The following is a 19,319-nucleotide window of genomic DNA, read 5'->3' on the forward strand; positions in this document are numbered from 1 at the left end:
GATCTCAAGACAATTGCTTTTGTTGAGTCAGGCAAAATAAAAATCTAAAGAAGAATCCTACATGTTAGAATGGGGAAAGATGGGGAAAATTAATACCAGTTTTGCCCATCTTCTTCATTTACTCTCATATGACTCTTTAAATGAGATGGATGGATGAATAAACAGGGAGGATAAAATAACATCTATTTTTTCTTGTTTGTATACCATGTAGGAAACGGTAAACATCTATGGGTTTTGATGACTATGATTGTTCCCCAAAGAAAAAGAATTTCAAGTCTTTCTTTTGCTCTGGTGTAACGTGCAAAACATAGGAGAAAATTAAACAAAACGGTGGCAGAGCTGGGAATAATGCTTCCCCATTTGCAAACCTCTTCCCTAGCCATTCAGATATGAAATCTACTACATGACAGCATTATCCCCAAGTATTTCCCCCTCATAAAAACAGATCTAGAACATGCATCTTGGCTTAGCTGAATCTGTTTGGCAGACTTTAGCAACGGGGGGGGGGGGGGCGGAAATTCCATGTGTAATTTTCAGTAGGATTAAGAAACTTACAATGAATAGCCCTGCCATGTCCAGGTCACAGTATCCTAAGGAAAAGAATAAAACACAGAAATGTATGACAAAGCTAGATGAAAGTTAGAGAGCAGATAGGTTAAAATATAAAACAGGCACAAGTTTAGTAAAAGCAGATGATGGTTTTATAGTCCTGTAGTGAAAATAAATAAAGGTGTCAGGGTGACTAGGATTCCTTGCCTTAAAAATCTGGAAATAAGCACAGCAGACTTTTGATAATATCAACAATTGGGAATAAAATTTATATAGTTACTTAGATATTTTAAATCATTCATTCTGATCCAAACAGAAGTAGGAAAAAAATAATCTAATAAGACTTTTCCAGAGGACTTCACCAGTCCCTTTAGAAAGGCACCCTCATAAATATGTTTGATTTAGTTTTTAAGGACATTTCTGTGTAGGTAATCTATCATGCTTTTTCTTTGCCTTTTTTTCTTTGTTTTTGTTTTTTTTTTTTCTTATTCTGTGTTTATTACTTCCTATATATGATTTTTACAATGTATACTGCAGAGCCTTAAATCCTATCAGTGAAATGCGATACCAGTCCCCTTCAGTGGTTCACTTCACTGTTTTGAAATTGATCTGTAAAAGGATTTTACAAAGGAATCTTTGTAAATAACAACAACAATCATTTGTTTTTCATCTTAAAAATCATTAGGAATGAAAAAAGTTTGGTCTTTTCTGGATTTGCTGGATGACCAGATAACTGAAAAAAAGTTAACAAGTTGCTAGACTCATGCCCCAGCATTACACCTGTCAGTGAAGCAGAGCCATAGGTCTGTACCCTGATACTTGGCAGAAAGTGTAAACATTTACCTGGCAGAACAAGGGAAAGTTGCATGAAAAGAACCGTCTGCGATGCTGCCCTCCTGAGGTGCCTGAAGGAGGCGGTGTTGGAGGTACTGAATGACTCGGCTTTGCTTTTGTTGAGAAACTTTGCAAGCCCCTTTGCGGTAAGAGTATTTTGAGCTTAACAAAAAATGATGACTAGTAGGGAAGTTGTGTGAATTTTAGACTTCAATGTACAGGCTCTGTGGCTTTGCAGGAAGTTTCTAACTTCCGCTGCAACACTTCCCCGTGCTCCCTCTTACTTTAACTATAGCTAAGAAGCCCAGCAGTAAGTTTTTCACAATCAGAATAGCAACTACACCCTGGTGACACCTGTGGACCGGCTGCTTCCAGGAGCTCTCCAAATCTAAAGCTCAGGACAACAGATTCTTCAGTTACAATGCAAAATATTTACTGTAGGTACCATTTAACTCAGGATTTTGACTTCCATATTACTAGTTAGTGATAGAGGAATTTTCTGTTTACCAGCTTGTTGGGGTATCGGAGCAACACAGGTTGTACAGGGACTCCTGGAACAAAGGCACCTGCAACCACAAATTAGAATTGATTGTTAAGACTAAGCTTAGTACAGCAGCTGGGAGTTTTAAGTGATTCATGTAAGACATGGCATCTGGAAGGAGAAATTTTTAGACAGGCGAGAAGAATGGGAAGTGTTCTGTTTGTTGTGACTTTTTTGGTTTGGGTTTTTTTTTGGGCAGGGTTTGGTTTTTTGGTTTTGTGTTCTTTTAAATCAGCAGCGCAACTAGCAAGATGTCAGGACAGAAAAGGGTCAGTCTCTATTTCAAGGAGAAATCTGCCTAAGATTCCTGGACCGTTCAAACTCATTTTCTGTGTATTATCTCCCCATTGATTGGCATTCATTTCAAAGGATTAGATGCTCACAAGGCTATTGAGCATTTCCTGAACCCTCCTCTGTTCTGATCATCTTCATAAGTGATACGGATCTGAGCATGTAGTACTGGTTTTGTAACTTTGCTACCCAAAACACTGTACAACAGTAAGAAAGGAGAGCAACATGGCTTTAACTAAAGTGCAACACAACAATCTAATGATCAGTGATGCTATCAGTGTTAAAAATAATCTATTGGCCTCTCCTGCTAAGCACTACACAAAGAGATTTCATAACTTGGTTGCTAAGTCTTGCATGGCAAAATATACAGGAATCTCAGATGGCACAACTGTAAGTTGAGCTAAAAGAACATCATAAGTAGCATGTATTTTGGTAGTTCATCTCATAATAATCACAGTCAAGTCTCTGGGTAAATAAATTAGACGAAAACTGTACCCAGAAAAGAACCCAACCAACCAACTGTATACATCATAGGTATTTTGCATCCTACAAAATACGAAAAAAACAGAAAAGTAAACTGGCTAGTATAAAACAGTGGGGTTAATGCCACTGAAACTTTAATGATGTAAGACATTACTACAGTGCTGTTGTGGATAATGTACCTGCAGAAGTATAGGCCTTACTAGAACTACCAAATTAATATTTCACACATTATTTTCCAACAACGCTGCGACAAAAATCTCTCACCTTGTTTAAATGTGATCAGGCAAGAACGGTTTGTGCAGGTGCCTTCTGGGAAAATCAGTATCTTGGATTTAAAGAGAAAGAAATACATATATACACACACACATTTCATAAAAAGATTATACTTCAGCATCAGTTACATAAAGCCTGACTTTTTATGCAAGCTCTGTGACATGTTACACTGCATCACAAGAACACCATTACTGTTTCAAAAGGAAATGCACAAATAAGTGAAGGATGCTCACAGTAATATTAACCTGTTAACCTGATCTGTCTTGATTTGGAAACAAATGCTTTGTAAGAGAGGAGTTGTGGGGAAAGGCCTTTATCAGTTCAGAAATACGGTACAAAAGGGTTTCAACGTTTCAGTTGAAATGTTCAATGTTGGTAATGATATGCGAACTGTTCCTCTGCTGGCAGCTCCTTACTGAACTGCTGGGTGTATAAACATCAAGAGTCTGGGCTGACATGAAGTGCGTGAGGTACTGGAGCCTTTACAGGCACAGATGCTATCAACATGAGTTGAGATGCCAGCTGTGATGAGAAGATCACAGCTTGAGGGGGAGCAGCAAAAGGCAGAGAGACTATGTGCCTCTGTGATGCAGAGCTCTGAAGGCATTACACACCACTACACAGCCTCTGAACCTGAGTGACTCAGACACACCAAGTACCCAGGTTTCTGAACTAGTGTCTGAGAGATACTAGATTAGATGCGCAGTGAGCTGCAGTGTGACACACCAAATCCAGCTCCCTGTGGAATACAAGGAAGCTTTATGTTTCCCGTATCACTACAGGATCATAAGCAGCATTCCAAAAAAAACTCAGCAGAAGAACTGGTCTGGATCAAGAGCGTTCAAGGTGTGCTCCCACTTCAGTCCAAATGAACAGGCCAAGGCTAGATGAAAGAGGGCATCATTAGGTTATACCCAAGAGACAGAGGCTGTTCTAAAGTACGATAGACACAGCTGCACATTCCGAGTTACAGTTAGTCCTTGACTATGTGTCTGTAATCAGAAATTGTTCACTGGTGCTATGGACACAAAAATGGGTATGTTTTTGCTTCAGCATATGCCATAAGCCCCAGAAAACATATTAGTGACTGACCAAAGAGTAAGTAATCATTGCCTCCTTCCCCTTTGTTTTGGTACAGGGCTGGGAGAAGCACTAATCAGAACCTCATGCTATTAATAAGCACAAGTGCTGCCCAGCCTGTTGTGTTTTGGTTTTAGGCGGAGGGAATGGGGAATCCAGCTACTCCTTCTTTTCTGTTGTGCTGAGAGAATGCAGCCCAGGCACTCTGAAGAGAACACGACAGACATCACCTCGTGGTCAAGTTTCTCCAAAAAAAAAAAAAAAAAAATAGTAGGAGGAAGGTGTGGCCATGGCACAGCACTAGGAATCACCCAGTGACCCTCTAAGTAGTACTGCGGTGACTCAGTCTTGGAGATTCCCAGATTACCTGACTCATAGACTATTTATGCTGTAATATAGATCTAGTTTCTAGCCCAAGTGCAGAATTGGTGTGAAGCCAATTCCCCCTTCCTCCCCATGCTGTTTTCAGCAAAGATTAGGTCTACCAGGGCTTTGTTGGAATCACTTCATCCATAACAGTTTAGCAAATCATAGGCATCAGTGTAGTTTGTAAGCACAGTATTACAAAAAAAGCCTTCCTAGCTTTGACATGTGCATGTTTAAAATCCTCCATATAATTGACAAAGTGAAAAAAATAATGGAGGCTCTAAAAATATTTGTGGCAGCTTAGAAAAACGCATTTATGAGTCAAATTAAAGTGGCCTAAACACTAAAAACCTTTTTGTAAGGTGCTTGCTAAGTAAAAATGATGCATGAAACGTCTAAATAATGCCATTTCCAAAAAAATGGCAAGTGTTGGTCTTTCCTCAAGATGAGAAGCAGTTACACTTGAATGTTGTCTGTTTCTAGAGACTATTCACAGAGCAGAGCAGTGCATTCAGGTCTAGCTGCCATAGAGATATCTGCTACCCAAGTCTGTATTTTCACTCGCCTCTCTTAATTTTCCTCAAGAGCTGTTCATTGGTACAAAAGTGAAGGGAAAGGTAACTCTTCTCAATCATTTAGGAGGTAGCCAACTATGACTAAACAGATCTTGTGACTTTAGCTACTTAACCAGTCACTTCTTTGCGTTTTTTAATTTTTTATTTTAAGCAAACAAATTAAGAACTAATTCAGAACACAAAGCATGAATTTATACACAAATCCACACAGGATATCTTTGAAGAAAGGTCTTATATCACTGACTGTATTTGTGCAGAAGCGTGGGAATGATACTGTATTTGTAGTATCTGGAGGCTACATCAGACCACAGTCAATGCAATAGAAGAAAGCAGAGAGGCAGTGCCAAATGAGATGTTAGTAGGTTCACAACTGTTCCAGGTTTTTCTTCTTGCAAAGGATGCGATTGCCATCCCAGCCCTCTGCCTGTTGTAAGAGCAGCACAGTTGCTGCCTCAACATTTTCCTCCCTCTAAAGCAACCCCTGCTCCATTAGCTCTTCAGGATGGAAAGCCATCCAAGGCCTAGAAGTGCAACAGCAGCTTCCTGCTGAGTAATGACCATGGGAAACAGTGTGCAGAATCAGTAACTATTGCTTCCATGTTAAAATCTTACCACAATTCAGACCAATCTAAGTGTCTTGGTTTTACTGCATTATTAACTGAAAGACTGAACTGAGTTTCACCTCAGCTATTCTTCACATGGGAAACTGATGCCTCAAGCTTAAGCACTGTTCATGCTGGAGCCTGGACAGCCCGGGTTACTCATCTCATCAACTGCTCATCCCCAAACTGTTGTGAGCACAGCTCTGCAAGAGCTTCTCACACATGAGCTAGTTTGAGAATACTGATTTACATACACCAATCGAAGTCATCTGCTACACTGAAGACAGCATGTAAAGACTTAAATAGGGAAAAGAGAAGGCCAGGAGCATCTGCATTTTGGAACAGCAATTGGTACTGGCTGGATTTTAACTGACCCATTTGTCATGACAAAACTTTTCGGGCACCAGCCTCCCGTCTTCCTTTCCTACACCAGTCATATACCTGAGAGCCGACTTCCTCTTTCTACATCAACAGAATCCTGTTCAGCTGGGCATTTGTGATATTGTGATGCACAGTGAATGTAGAATATGAATACACGACAGAATAGTAGTAGTATATTTATTACCTGTGGCCACTGGCCTCTTGATAATGCCCGCTTAGTTATCTCAGTGACCGTATTCTTTCGTGAATCAGGGTCTTGACGAGAAACTGATACAGGCTGAAGGGAACTTAAAATTGCTGTGAAAGAGATAAAAAATTTTATTTGTCTTATGCTAGTGTTTAGAAAACACATGGGCTCAAGGCTCCCTTGTAGCAAAAAATTTGTTATTCTCATACTAGGAGACAGACTCTGCACAAACAGCTTTCAGACAAAATAGATAAGAAGAGTATTATTATTGTCCTCATTCTGCAAAACAGGAAGGAAGACACAGAAGATATATCTACACTGCCAGCTGAGGAGCTTTACAGTAGGTATAAAAACGCCACATTCACCCAAACACATTCTGCTAATATTGCTGTTATCTTTCACCGAGCATTTCCACACAGTTCTAAGGAAAAGACCTGATCAGGTCTCTGCTCATGAGCCACACTCAGGCCTAACTCATGCAGACTGCAATCAACAAGAAGTCATTTGAGCCTATGCAGAAGAAGTAAGACGTCCCTTTTCAGTTACAAAGCATACACAGCTTGTGTGTAAATTACAGGAAAAAGAAAAAACTCATTTTTTCAGAAGTCTACATCAGAATGTGTGGACTTATTCAGATGTGATGAGAAACTTGGGGAAGAATTGCCTTCTATGTCTCACTCCTAGCTTTTAAGAGAAGGTCAACATATTATCAGTTAGCTTATTTTCTACAAAGACACTTTTCTGTGTTGCCCGCTGAGTTTAGTTTTGGGTTACTGTTGGCTTATTCTTTTAAGAGTCCTATAGAGATGAGAGACATGCAGCCAGCAGAAAGTTTACAGCTGATTCTAGTAATAATGCAAACGGGAATTCTTTTTGTGCCAAAGGGAAGAGAAAATAATAGAAGCATGAGTCATCTGATCTTTTCTATTCTCTGCATTTCCTTTTTGAGTAACTTCTTTTATTCTTTCCTGGTTTGACTCCCATTAAAAAGTCCATAACAGTGCCTGCAAGTTCAAACTTATAAATATGGTACTTTCCAGACTGCTGTAGTTTGGGTCTTATTTGAAAAAACCTTTGCTAATCCACGTTCTACATTTGTGGGCCACACTGTTAAAAGACAGCAGTTGAACGGATTTCTCAAGCTACCCACTGGGAGAATTTTAAGAGAAAGCCTCTAGCCTGAGCAGTTATGAAACATGCCTTCAGTATAAAGCAAATTTAAAGTGATATTATATTTCATATCTGAAAAGAAACAGCATACCTTTAGACATTTTGACCAATTCAAAAAGATAACTTGTCCCAGGGACTTCACTGGAAAGAATCTGTCAGTATCTTTGGAACCTAAGGATTTAGAAGTCTGCCCCTAAATCACTTCAGAGATCAGATTTTTGGCCTCATGTCAAATTGCTGACTTCTAACATTTTATTTTTTCATAAATACTTACTGCCAAATATCGGAGTTGACAGGTTCTCTGCTCTAGACACTATTGATGGCATTCCGGTTAGGGCAGAAATAATGGCATCAAAAAAGCTTGAATGAGGAGCTGCAACAAAGATTGGGGCTTCCGGCAGACTTGCTATTTTCCCTTTTACTTTAACTTGGAAACCCATTACGAAGAACAAGGTACGAGTTAGGCATGAGAGGGTTGTCTGGATCATCCTCCTTGTAAACAGAAACACAAAAATATCATCCATCTTACAGTTAGTATTTCTTTTGTAGTTTAAAACAGAAGCCCATGAAAGATTTCCCAGTTCTCACCAGCACTGGGGCCAGGCACAGGGCAGCAATACCACTTACCGGGAGAGTGTGGGGCTAAAGGGGAAGAAGTGGAAGTAGGGAAGGGAACATTCTCTTTTCATGTTGAAACCAGATTAGAATTTTAAAGATAAGGCAATGTACAGCACCTTACTAAACCCTCCTTCCAGGTATGCTATTTCTCTTGCCATATCTTGTAGCATTGTAGCATAAGACTATTGCGAGGGGAGGGTGGGTAATTAGCAGATTCAGTGTCCTTTAACTCTGATACTGTTCTTTTACTATCAGTTTTAACAAATAAGATTAAACAACAATGTTCCCTTACTGGAACATGCTCCCTCAACAGAGAACATGTTCCCTTCATGGGACCCTGCGTAATCTCTCAGCCTTGTTAGAATTCAACTCCTGCGTCTCCTCCTCCTGCGTGCAGCTGCAGTGCAGTGCAGCTAGGAGGGAACTTCATTACTCTGAGGTCAGAAGCTGAGCGACTGAAACCCAGAACCCACAGAGGCAGCTGTAAAATACTCCTTCAAGGGCAACATAGCTAAGAGAGGAGCTGTCAAAGCTAATTTTGTCATAAATTATAGCATAGCAGGAATGACAAAGGCTACACAGAAACTCAGCTTACGTAATATTACCAAATACTTTTCTACTGAGTTTCTTTTCTCAAATATTCGTATCAGTATTATTACCAAAGTAAGTCCTGCTTACAAATAGTCTATAAAGATTTTTATACAGATCTGTTTTAGCCTCGAGACAATCTACCCATTTAAAAAGCTCCACTATTGTAAAACACACTCATCAAAAAGTTGCTTCACCTAAATGGGTAGAACTAAGATTTCACTGAGGACTCCTCTTTAATCGAAAGGAAGAAAGGAACAAGAGGGGGAAAAAAAAAGCTTTAGACACTGGCTTTGTGTTATTGAAAAAAAAAAAAAGCACAGAGTTTACACAAATATTGGTCGCTTTTTACCTTCTCCATCCTTTAAGTGGCACAGATCCTTTTCCACGGTGATGGAAAGTTGCAATTGATGCAAACAGCCATGCTAGCAGTAAAATGAATGCAATGCATATGGCACGGAGGGGTAGCAAAATAATCCCCTGAAGAACAGTCTAGAAAAAAAGAGGGGAAAAATCTTAAGAAATGGTATCAACAGGAATGACACTGATATCTGTGTAGTTACATTGTAGGGACTTTAAAATACTAACATTACTGCTATGTGATTTAGTAACGAAAGCATTAATGATTCCAGTGTTCATACGGGGAAGTCAGTCATTCACAGCATTTCATTTTCACTTTTGGATTCCCATTTCAGGTAGAACTGGAAGATGTGAGTATTTGAGTTTTTGGCTTGGATGTTGTTAGACAGAGAGGGTAAACAGAGTTTGTTGGCTTTAGTTTATACTTAGACTTGGTCTGCAGCATACAACCAGCTCAGATGAGTCTGCCCAGCTGATAGATATCTCCACTACAGAGCTTTCTGTAACTAGAAGCCAAGTGGGATGTTGAGATGACTAAAATGGACTCTTGCCCTTTCAAAATGACAAATCTTGTGTTGAGTCACACTATTGCTGCAAGTGATCCTCACTACTACTGCCTGGAGCAGTGCACACGCAACACAACTTCATTTCCCCTGGTTGGGACTTAAGCAAAATGGAGTTTCCAGTAAAACCGAACCTGTGGTTCAAGGCAAAGGTTCAGACTTTACAGTGCTGTTGAAGCTGCTGTCACAGCTCTTGGCTTATTGCCTTTGGAAGTGGTTTGCTCACTGCCCGCAGTAAACATACAGCAGAACCCTTCTGATTATGAAGATTAACTTGTTGCCTCCTGTTTGAAGCATCTCGGATATTAACCTCTGTGCTAGGACCTCCTTGAATTTTTCAGAATAAATTGAGAAAGCTTAGTTCCCTTTCCTCCCCACAATCAGGAAACTGTTATTAGCTTGCTTTAGCTTGGAGCAAAAGAAACTATTGAGAGAGTTCTGCTACAGTCACAAGACAGCCAAGCTAGGTAGCAAAACTGGTATAAAACAGCTCCAAGCCAATACTGCAGTTCACTGCTTCTTCAGTTCTTCATATGCATTTGTAAAAGGAGTGGGGTGAAGGAGAAACACTAATATGCCCTGGTTGCAAATAATCCTCAAATATCACCCCCAGCCCTCCCTAAGGAATTTTTAGCTTGCATTTTTTCATGCACAGCTCCAGGAAACGTGTATTGGCACAAGGTTGTTAACAGGCAGCTGCGGTACTGGGCAGGGCAGGAAGAAATTCTTAATTATTTTACCCCGGTACATTAGGTTAGAAACTATATCCTGAAGGTTAGCCTTTATGGCGCAACACAGCACTATGCAGATTGAGCAAGCTCGGGTCTGGGAGGCAGGTGAGCCGTGTTAGCATGCGGAAGGCAGAGCCCAGCATTCCTGGTAAGCTCGTGAACGGTTCATCTCTTTTGGTACCTAATCCAGCTCAGCTGCCACTCACTGATGAGGATCAGCTCTGTGTGCATACATATGCGCAAAACAATACACACCCAAGCAGAACTGTAATAGTGAATGGTTTTTTTTTTATTTGGGCTGTTTCTAAAAGTCCCTCAAAAACTTAGTATGAGAATGCATCGGTGGTCACAGACTGACAGCTCCACCAGTTCAGAAGTATGGTAGAAGTTATTGAAGGAGAGTTATGTTTATGCTTGTAAGCTTACTATTTTTTTTTTAGGAAAATCAACAGCTGAACAACAGTGTTCCTCTCTCAAAATCAGCCTTTCTAGTCAGCTCTTTAGCAATGACTACTTACTGTACAATAAAAGCAAAGCTTTTAATAATATGTAAGTTTTACAAAATAGTTTGCAACTTATAGACTTGAGCTATGATTATTAAGTAACGCAATGGATTTTAGTTTATCTCTTTTCTTCAAAAAGGAACAAATGTTTGTAGCACATTTTGGAATAGAAGCATCTTTGAGTATTATTTATCCAATTCTTTAACATAGTAGGTTGGTTCTAATTGTCCTTTCATCAACATGGTCCTTTCCCACCCCACCAAATTCCTTCCATCTTCACATAACGTCCTCTTAGTGTCCTCTTATCAATATTCAGGAGAGGCTCTGGCCTCTGGCTCTAAACCCTGTGATACTGTCGAGGATTAACAGGAATTTTGGGCCTTCAGGACTCAGTTCTGTGTTACAAAAGACACAGTGACAACAGACCGAACATGATAGTGGATACACAGTGTAAATTAGGATAAGGTGTTGCTGCTTGTGTTCTGTAAGCACTGCCACATAACACATCTCCAGCAGATCTGAACATTCAGGTATGACTATTTCCTTCTTGAAGCATACAATGTGTTGGTTTGTTTTTTTTTTTTTTTAATATATATAAAAGCTGTATATAACTAGCTATGGAATTTTAACCATAACTTTATGGACAACAAGAAAAGGACTGTTCTGGATTACAGAAATGGATTCAGTAGCTGTGTATGAGAAATTTGTCCCTGGAAATCTATTGCTCCCACTCTGTTTGGTGCCAGCTGTGGTGAATCTGAAAATGTCAGGTAGCAAGTTAAACCAACCAAGACTCCTTGCTTGTCTCCCAAAATCAGATGTGTCCTTTTTTCTCCATATGCGTCCTCTTGTACTATGATCTATAGTCCCAGTTCAACATTTCAGCTGCATTCAGTTATGCAGAATGGGCTGCATAAGCATAAATCAGTGTGTTTTGACTTAAAATAACTTTTTTCTTTATGAAAAAAGAAGAATATTTATGCAGTGACCTACAATGAAAAATAAAGGATGCAATAGCAAAAGCAAAACAATCCTTTCCTCAAAACTTTAATAAATTCATTAATCTATTTTAGGCAGATGCGCAGGTGGTACTGATTTGCTGATGCAAGCTATTGGCTTTCTAGGTCACTGTGTAATGAGGCAGAGTTGATTTCTGCTCCATCAGCTGCAGAGTAGGGTAAGAAAAGGACAGAAAAGAGAAAGGTCAAGGTAGGCTAGAAAAGAAAAAGTATAGGAGAAAAATATACAGAAGAAAATACAGGTTCAAAGTTTAGTAACTACTAAGTAGGATCAGAGCCACTCCAGCTTCTGTATACAGTAATCACAAAGACAGAATTATTCTGAGTCATGCAAAGAACCTTCTCCCACATTTGGAATCACCTGTGTACTTTCTGTTTAAGGTATCTGCAACAACTGCATAGCCTGTCCCTGCAGTTGCTGCAGACACCTGCAGTAGTCCTTGCTGTCCGGGTCACACTCCCACAGCTGACTGACCCTTAAGCAATACGTGGGATTACACTGTCACTGATGTCAGGAACAGGGTAAGGGGAAAAGCAAGTCTCTCAGAAAGCCACACAATCCAGTTTGAGATTTTGTTCAACTTCAGCTGCTAGCAAGTTACCTAGGAAGCAGCAGAAGAGCAGGCTGGGGACCAGAATGAAGCCCAGGTCCAGCTGAACTCCCCTGACATCAGAAACTTTGAGCAGATGGACTGTCTCCCAAAGCAGTACACGCATAGCAAGACGGGGTCTTCCATGAGCGTCAGAGCTCTCTGCCAGGCAGCCTAGCTGCTTACTTCCATGTTAAAAGTAATCTTGCTTTTAGCATGCTGGTTGTGCCATTACACAGTTCACCATTACATAAATCCACTGAACATCTCTTCTGAATAAAGGAAAATCTAGTCATGACTTAATTAGTATTTGTGCTTTGCAGTGCAGTTCAGAAGTTAAGAGGACAAGTGAGCAGTCAGGATGAACAGACCTAAAACTAAAAAAAGGAAAAAATCCCAACCATGAATTGCAGCCAGCTTCAGTCAGAGGATGGAAACCAGAAGTATTTGAACAACTGTTTTAAACTCTTGTTTGGCACCTGCAGATGTTTAGCACAGCACAACTGATCCTTGTTTTGCACATTCTACAGGAAGACAAAAATCTCATTGGCTGGTAAACTATTTGCAATAGGACTGGCAAAAAATTGTAGAATCTTCTCACTACACTTTTCGGTCTGGCTACAGCCTATTTTTGTATTTGAAGCTGAACGAAATGCAAACAGCTAGCCTGTCTCACTTTCAAGCTCCATTCATGAGGGGACAGCAGCCTTTACATGCAAGGAGTTCACCAACATATGAAAATCCAGTTTTGGGCTCCCAGAGGGGGCTTTGAAATTGTATCTGTTTTTATCAGTGTACGTTAAAGGAATAGTATAGAATAGGGGCAATATGACAAAACAGTCCTTTAACATGCAAGAATGGAGATACTCTACACTTGATTTAAATGGAAAGAGAAGGGCCACTTCCCTTTTTTGAAGTTTATAGCAACACTGTCTGGTAAGGCTCTGATTCCCAGCTGGTCTGATAGGGAGTGCTGGGCAAGAGGAGCAGCCGTTTACAGGGTAAAGCAGACAGCAGGAAGTATCCTAGTTGCTATGGCTATAGGGGAAAAAGAACAGAAGGGAGCAACACAGTATAAAAAGGTTCTCTCTCTTGCGTCTTGTGTCTTTTTGCTTTAAAATTCTGTGACTACTGCAATTTTGCTTCAAAGCTCACTAGCACTGGGCCCTGACCCAGCCGGGCGCTTTTCCTTCCAGGTGCACTGTGGAGTTATCTTGCTTTAAGACATAACATGTTTTTCATTCCTTCCTCCTGATGGAAAAAAGTAGGATATATTTATTATAGCTAAGATGGTAATTGTAGCGTGAAATTGCAAGCTTTTGAAACTAGTCTGTGCATCCATTACAAAGAACAGCATTCTCCTGGAGAAGCTGACTGCTCACAGCTTGGCTAAGTGCACTCTGTGCTGGGTTAAAAACTAGCTGGACGGCCGAGCCCAGAGAGTGGTGGTGAATGGAGTCAAATCCAGTTGGCAGCCGGTCACGAGTGGTGTTCCCCACGGCTCAGTGTTGGGGCCCATCCTGTTCAATATCTTCATTGATGATCTGGATGAGGGGATTGAGTGCACCCTCAGTAAGTTTGCAGATGACACCAAGTTGGGTGGAAGTGTCGATCTGCTGGGGGGTAGAAAGGCCCTGCAGAGGGACCTGGACAGGCTGGATCATTGGGCTGGGGCCAACTGTATGAGGTTCAACAAGGCCAAGTGCCGAGTCCTGCACTTGGGTCACAACAACCCCATGCAACACTACAGGCTTGGGGAGGAGTGGCTGGAGAGCTGCCTGGCGGAAAAGGACCTGGGGGTGTTGGTTGACAGCTGCCTGAACATGAGCCAGCAGTGTGCTCAGGTGGCCAAGAGGGCCAATGGGATCCTGGCTTGTATCAGGAATAGCGTGGCCAGCAGGACTAGGGAGGTGATAGTGCCCCTGTACTCAGCACTGGTGAGGCCACACCTCGAGTACTGTGTTCAGTTTTAGGCCCCTCACCACAAGAAGGACATCGAGGTGCTGGAGTGCATCCAAAGAAGGGCAATGAAGCTGGTGAAGGGTCTAGAGCACAAGTCTTATGAGGAGCGGCTGAGGGAGCTGGGGTTGTTTAGCCTGGAGAAGAGGAGGCTGAGGGGAGACCTTATTGCTCTCTACAACTACCTGAAAGGAGGTTGTAGCGAGGTGGGGGTCGGTCTCTTCTCTCTAGTAACAAGTGATAGGACGAGAGGAAACATCCTCAAGCTGCGCCAGGGGAGGTTTAGGTTAGATATTAGGAAAAACTTCTTCACCGAAAGGGTGGTCAAGCATTGGAAGAGGCTGCCCAGGGAAGTGGTTGAGTCTCCATCCCTGGAGGTATTTAAAGAACGGATAGACGTGGTGCTAGAGGACATGGTTTAGTGGTGGACTTGGCAGCGATAGGTTAACGGTTGGACTTGGTGATCTTAAGGGTCTTTTCCAACCTTAACGATTCTATGATTCTATGAACAGCCAGCACAGACAGCTGTCCATTTCTGGAACCTCATTAAGAAACTGGTTTCTTTACCCTGGGGTTCATACCTACAGCTACTGATTCAGATGCACTTGAAATGTATTTCAGGCTGCTAGTAAAACATAGGGGATAAAAGGATTTGAAATTGTTTTCCAGGTTTCTCACATTTCCTCCACCCAGCTACCTTCAGGGCAAACATTGTTTATAACTTGAGGAAGAGGTATATGAAACATAAAATATTCAGTTGCACATCAACCTCAGATATTTATAACAATCAGCAGAAAATGCTGTAAGTTCACCTACAAACTGACATCCTCGTTGACCTCACTGAGATGTCAGTTCATATTTGGTTCATCAGCTCAATTTTTAAAGAGAATGTTTTTAAAAACCGAAGCCCAGAAATACTGTTTGCTTTCTTAATTGTAAACGTACCCTGTAAGTCTTGTGTGCGCTTGTACACAAGCTGTACTGGGACAGCACTCAGCTCAGAGGCCTAACTCAGTTCACCCAGTGACACCAGTCAGTAACCCAGTGGAACTGGGGATACCTTTTCTGTTGTCCACATTGCAATATGGAACCAAGAGATTAACTCCGCCCCACCCAGGCTTAAAATCAGCCTACAGTGACTTACGCATCTGAAACAGGATTACTGTAAAAAGTTATTTTCCAATTTAGGTTATCATATCAGAGAGAAGTTATCATCGTCTTCGCTCTGGAGCGGAGGCACCTGACGCGATGGATAGATGGGTAGTATTTTGTTCTTGCGATTCAAACAGGATGCAAACCGGAGTCAAACAGGACTCCTGTTTTCTCTAGGAGTCATGCGTTATCTGTAATGATCGTGCAAATCTTTTCCAAACCTTGTTGCAAACCTTGTGTTAGAAGTTTAAGTTTGAAGTCAATAAGCCTGTGTGTGCGTGTGTGTAGAGCAAGCACGTAGTTTGTGGACTCTGAGGAGCGATGGCTTGAAGAACTTAATTTCAAAAACCAGTGACTTTTTTATGCTGAACACCTTTTGCATCTTTGCTTTGACCATTTATATAACCTGTTTATTTTCTGCTCTCTATCAGTAGACTAGATCAGGAAGCAAACTATGCCGTACTTGGGAAGGAAGTATTCTTACTACATGCCTTTTCCTGGAAAAGATAAGCGCTGTAAACGTGCAACTGAGTGTCAGGTTTGCTGCTGTCCCCTCACTGCTCGGCCCCGGGGGGTAACCGCGGTCTGCAGCGGGACCGGGCGGCGGGGTAGGCCCCAGCGGCGCCCGTGCTCCTGTCAGACCCGAGAGCGGTTCCGGCGGAGCAAGCGGCAGTTTCACACAGCATTGACTCACGCAGTCGCCTTCTCCCATCGGAACGGGTATTTATAAGACGACCGTTGACCTCCACACCGCATCGGTGACAATCCGTTGGTTCAGAGCGGCGACAGTAACGCTGCTTTAGACAAGCTGGCAGAAATCCGCGCCCGGCGCCGCGCAGCCAGCCTGCGCCCCCCGCGCCGCTCCGCCGGCTGGGCTCCCGCCCGCACTGATGCGCACCCCCACACCGGGCAGCCCCCGCCCGGCCCCGGCCCGGGCGCGCCCCCGCGCCCTCTCACGCCCGCGCCGCCAGCCTTACCCGCAGCTTGTCCCCGGCGCTCAGGCGCCCCGGGTGGACGAAGGGGTTGGGGACGGTGGGCGGGCAGAAGGACTGCTGCCTGGGCAGCGGCAGCACCCGCTGCGCCATGCTCCGCCGCTCCCGCCGCCGCCGCGCGCCGCCGCCCCGGGCGATTGCGCATGAGCCGCCGGGGGGGCCGCGGCACCCCTGCCCGGCCCGGCCCGGCCCGGCCCGGCCCGGCCCGCCTCAGCCGGCCCTGCCCACCGCGGGGAGCCCCGCCTCGGGACGGGCCCGCTCAGGGCAGGTGAGGGCGGGCCAGGCTGCCCTCGGCTGCCGGAGGCGCCGCGTCGGCCCCGCCGCGCGTCTCCTGAGGAGACGGTGCTGGGGCGGGACCCGCCTGGCGGACACCCGAGGGAGGCGCTGGGGGTTCCTGCCCGCCGCGGTGGCCAGGCAGCCGCGGGAGCCCTGTCCGCCCTCTCCTCCCTCCCCCTCCGCGGCCGCTCCGCGCTGACCATAGTCATGTACGCCTCCTATAAACACCACAGCGCTGTTTGCTGAGGCGATGTTTGCTGCGTGATATCGTGGCTGCGTTGTTTATAAGCACTGACGACCCAGGGTCAATGCAGTCTGTTATCTGAGAGGGAAAAGTGGCAAACGCCGTCGTGGCATACAGCTGAAGTCGTTTCTAGGAGAAGAATGCATTTCCACCAGTGCAGAAGGCTGGTACGGAGATTCTGGTCTTGAGTAGGTGAGGTCTGGAGATCCGCTGCAGCCTGTCTTTGCGTCCTGGGTTCACACGGGATCTCTTCCCCCACGCCCGCCTTGTAGGGATGGCCAGCGGCTGCCTCAGGCCGCAGGCCCGGCGCGGGGGCAGTTCAGGCTGAGGAGTGCTGTAAAACACCGTTCTCCAGCACCTTCTGCCAGTCATGCGCCTTCGAACGCAAATACCGCTGCTCCTGGTTTCAACCAACAAGGAAGTTTCAGCCTGACCATATTTAGGAAACATGCTTTTAGGTTCTTCCAGTAATCCGCTATGGTGGTGGGGGTGAGCCACCAGTCTCTGTGTGCACAGAGAGTGCTGGTCTAAGACCGCTGGCTCTTGACCTACCATATGACATTAGTTCAGATGCTTTGTTTCGTTATGGTGCTTTTCCCTTTCTCATATCTGTCCTTCACATGAAAATATTGGTGCTTCCTAACATAACATTAGTCTGTATGTTGCTGGACTGTTTGTATTGCTGTAACTAAAATAATTATAAATGCCTCATAGTTCAGTTCCCAGTTTGACGTGATTGCTTCCACAAAGATATCATCAGAATTAATAAAACAATTATTGTAAAACTATTATTTGTGTTTTGCAACTGCAGGTGTTTAAGGAGTAATCATAATGATATATTTGGGCTAACTGAAGCCTGCGTATAATGGAAGCTTGAGGAGTGTAGGATTTCCCTTGGCTGGTTTCCAGGGTCTCCCTGTGATTACCAATCCTTGCAACCAGCACTGTGCTCTGAAAAACCCGAGAGCTGTCTACAAACCAGATCAGCACAACTGTCACAGAAAGTAAGGCTGGGGCTAGCTCCAGAGGAGAAAGATCAATTCTACCTCCATCATTATTGCCAGATGATTGTACAAGCTCTTCTTAAAACCCCGTGACTTCCCTAGCTGATGTGTTCCAGCACTTCTCTGGTAATATCATGAAACAATTTTTTCTGCATCTGAGCAGAGTCTTTCTCATTGCAATTTATATCCATTCTTGGTAGAAATAAGAACTGTTCGCTTTTGTCTTTGCAGCTACTTTTTGCAGGCTTGTATAGTGTTACGATTCTCTCAAGCCTTCACTAGACTAAACAATCTAGTGTTTTCAGGTTTTCTCTCCCTGGTCATAGTTTCTAGATACCTGATCGTTCTTAATGTTTTCCTCTGGCCTTTCTCCAGGGAGTCCACACCTTTCTTGAAGTACCCAGACTGGAAACACTACTCCCTAGGAGGACTGACCAGTGCTACTGAGTGGGCAGGAAGGATTAATACATGTCTAACACATAATATTTATAAATCCCTGTATAGTCTCTGCTTTTTTGTCACTAGCCTTACCCTGTGACTCACACTGTGATTCACAATAACACTTAGATCCGTTTCTGAACAATTACTTGTCATTTACAATAGAGAGTTGTAAGAAACATTGCATTTGTCCTTATCAAATAGTGATCTTACCTCTAGAACTGGGAAATACTAAAACATCTGGCTTTACAGACATGCTTTTATTATGTAGAAGACATGCTTTTATTATGTAGAAGAACGTTTCTGGTGACTTGTACGTTTGTTAAAAACAATGATATTGATTATAAATATTTTACTCTTCTAAGGCTGACTAGCCATATCACCATCAAAAAGGCTTAACATCACAGGCACCAAGATACAAACACAGTGCAAAAAAAGTTTTGATGTTCAGAACACATGAGAAGGTGCGACCATATGTAATTCTTTTGTCTAAATTGATGTCAGCATCTCTTTTGAATAATAATTCCTTTTTAATCTGTGAATCTATGGTAAATGAACCTTGATCCATGGTCCACTAACACAAAACACCACCAGAGTCTTGTGAAACTGATGTCTGGAATCACCTCAATATCTTTCCTTCACCAGAAGGTGCATATGGTGCTAGAGACAGGCGTTGAGGGAACAGTAGCATTAGCTTGCTACTAATTATTTCTCTAGGTTGAAGCTACAGCTTTAGTTCTGCAGGTCACTAGAAAGATGTATGCTTTCCCTGAAAAGCTTTACCCTATATTGTTTTGATTCTGCCTAGAAACTTTAATAATAGTGGCTCTGGAGCAGGTGTAGCTTCCCTATACAATCCACGTGAATCATATTAGTGATACATAAAACCACAGTAAACATTTCTGTACTGTAAGACAGGGATTATTCTCTCATATAAACAGACACAGATT

General features: G+C 42.9%; 1 protein-coding gene across 1 annotated transcript in view; it reads right to left on the reverse strand.

Moving 5' to 3' along the window:
- LPCAT2 (lysophosphatidylcholine acyltransferase 2) overlaps window positions 1-16,520 on the reverse strand; it is a 34,525-nt gene extending 18,005 nt beyond the window's left edge. Inside the window, exons 1-7 of the mRNA XM_082319198.1 lie at window positions 16,393-16,520; window positions 8,891-9,030; window positions 7,607-7,824; window positions 6,160-6,272; window positions 2,963-3,023; window positions 1,891-1,949; window positions 556-590 (exon numbers count right to left, since the gene is read on the reverse strand). Of these exons, the coding sequence (XP_082175324.1) occupies window positions 556-590; window positions 1,891-1,949; window positions 2,963-3,023; window positions 6,160-6,272; window positions 7,607-7,824; window positions 8,891-9,030; window positions 16,393-16,500 (734 nt within the window). The 5' untranslated portion in view covers window positions 16,501-16,520. The remainder of the gene's footprint in view (window positions 1-555; window positions 591-1,890; window positions 1,950-2,962; window positions 3,024-6,159; window positions 6,273-7,606; window positions 7,825-8,890; window positions 9,031-16,392) is intronic.
- Window positions 16,521-19,319: the final 2,799 nt, after the last annotated feature.

The sequence above is a fragment of the Platalea leucorodia genome, assembly GCF_965183815.1.
Source record: "Platalea leucorodia genome assembly, chromosome: 8".
Classification (NCBI taxonomy): Eukaryota; Metazoa; Chordata; class Aves; order Pelecaniformes; family Threskiornithidae; genus Platalea; species Platalea leucorodia.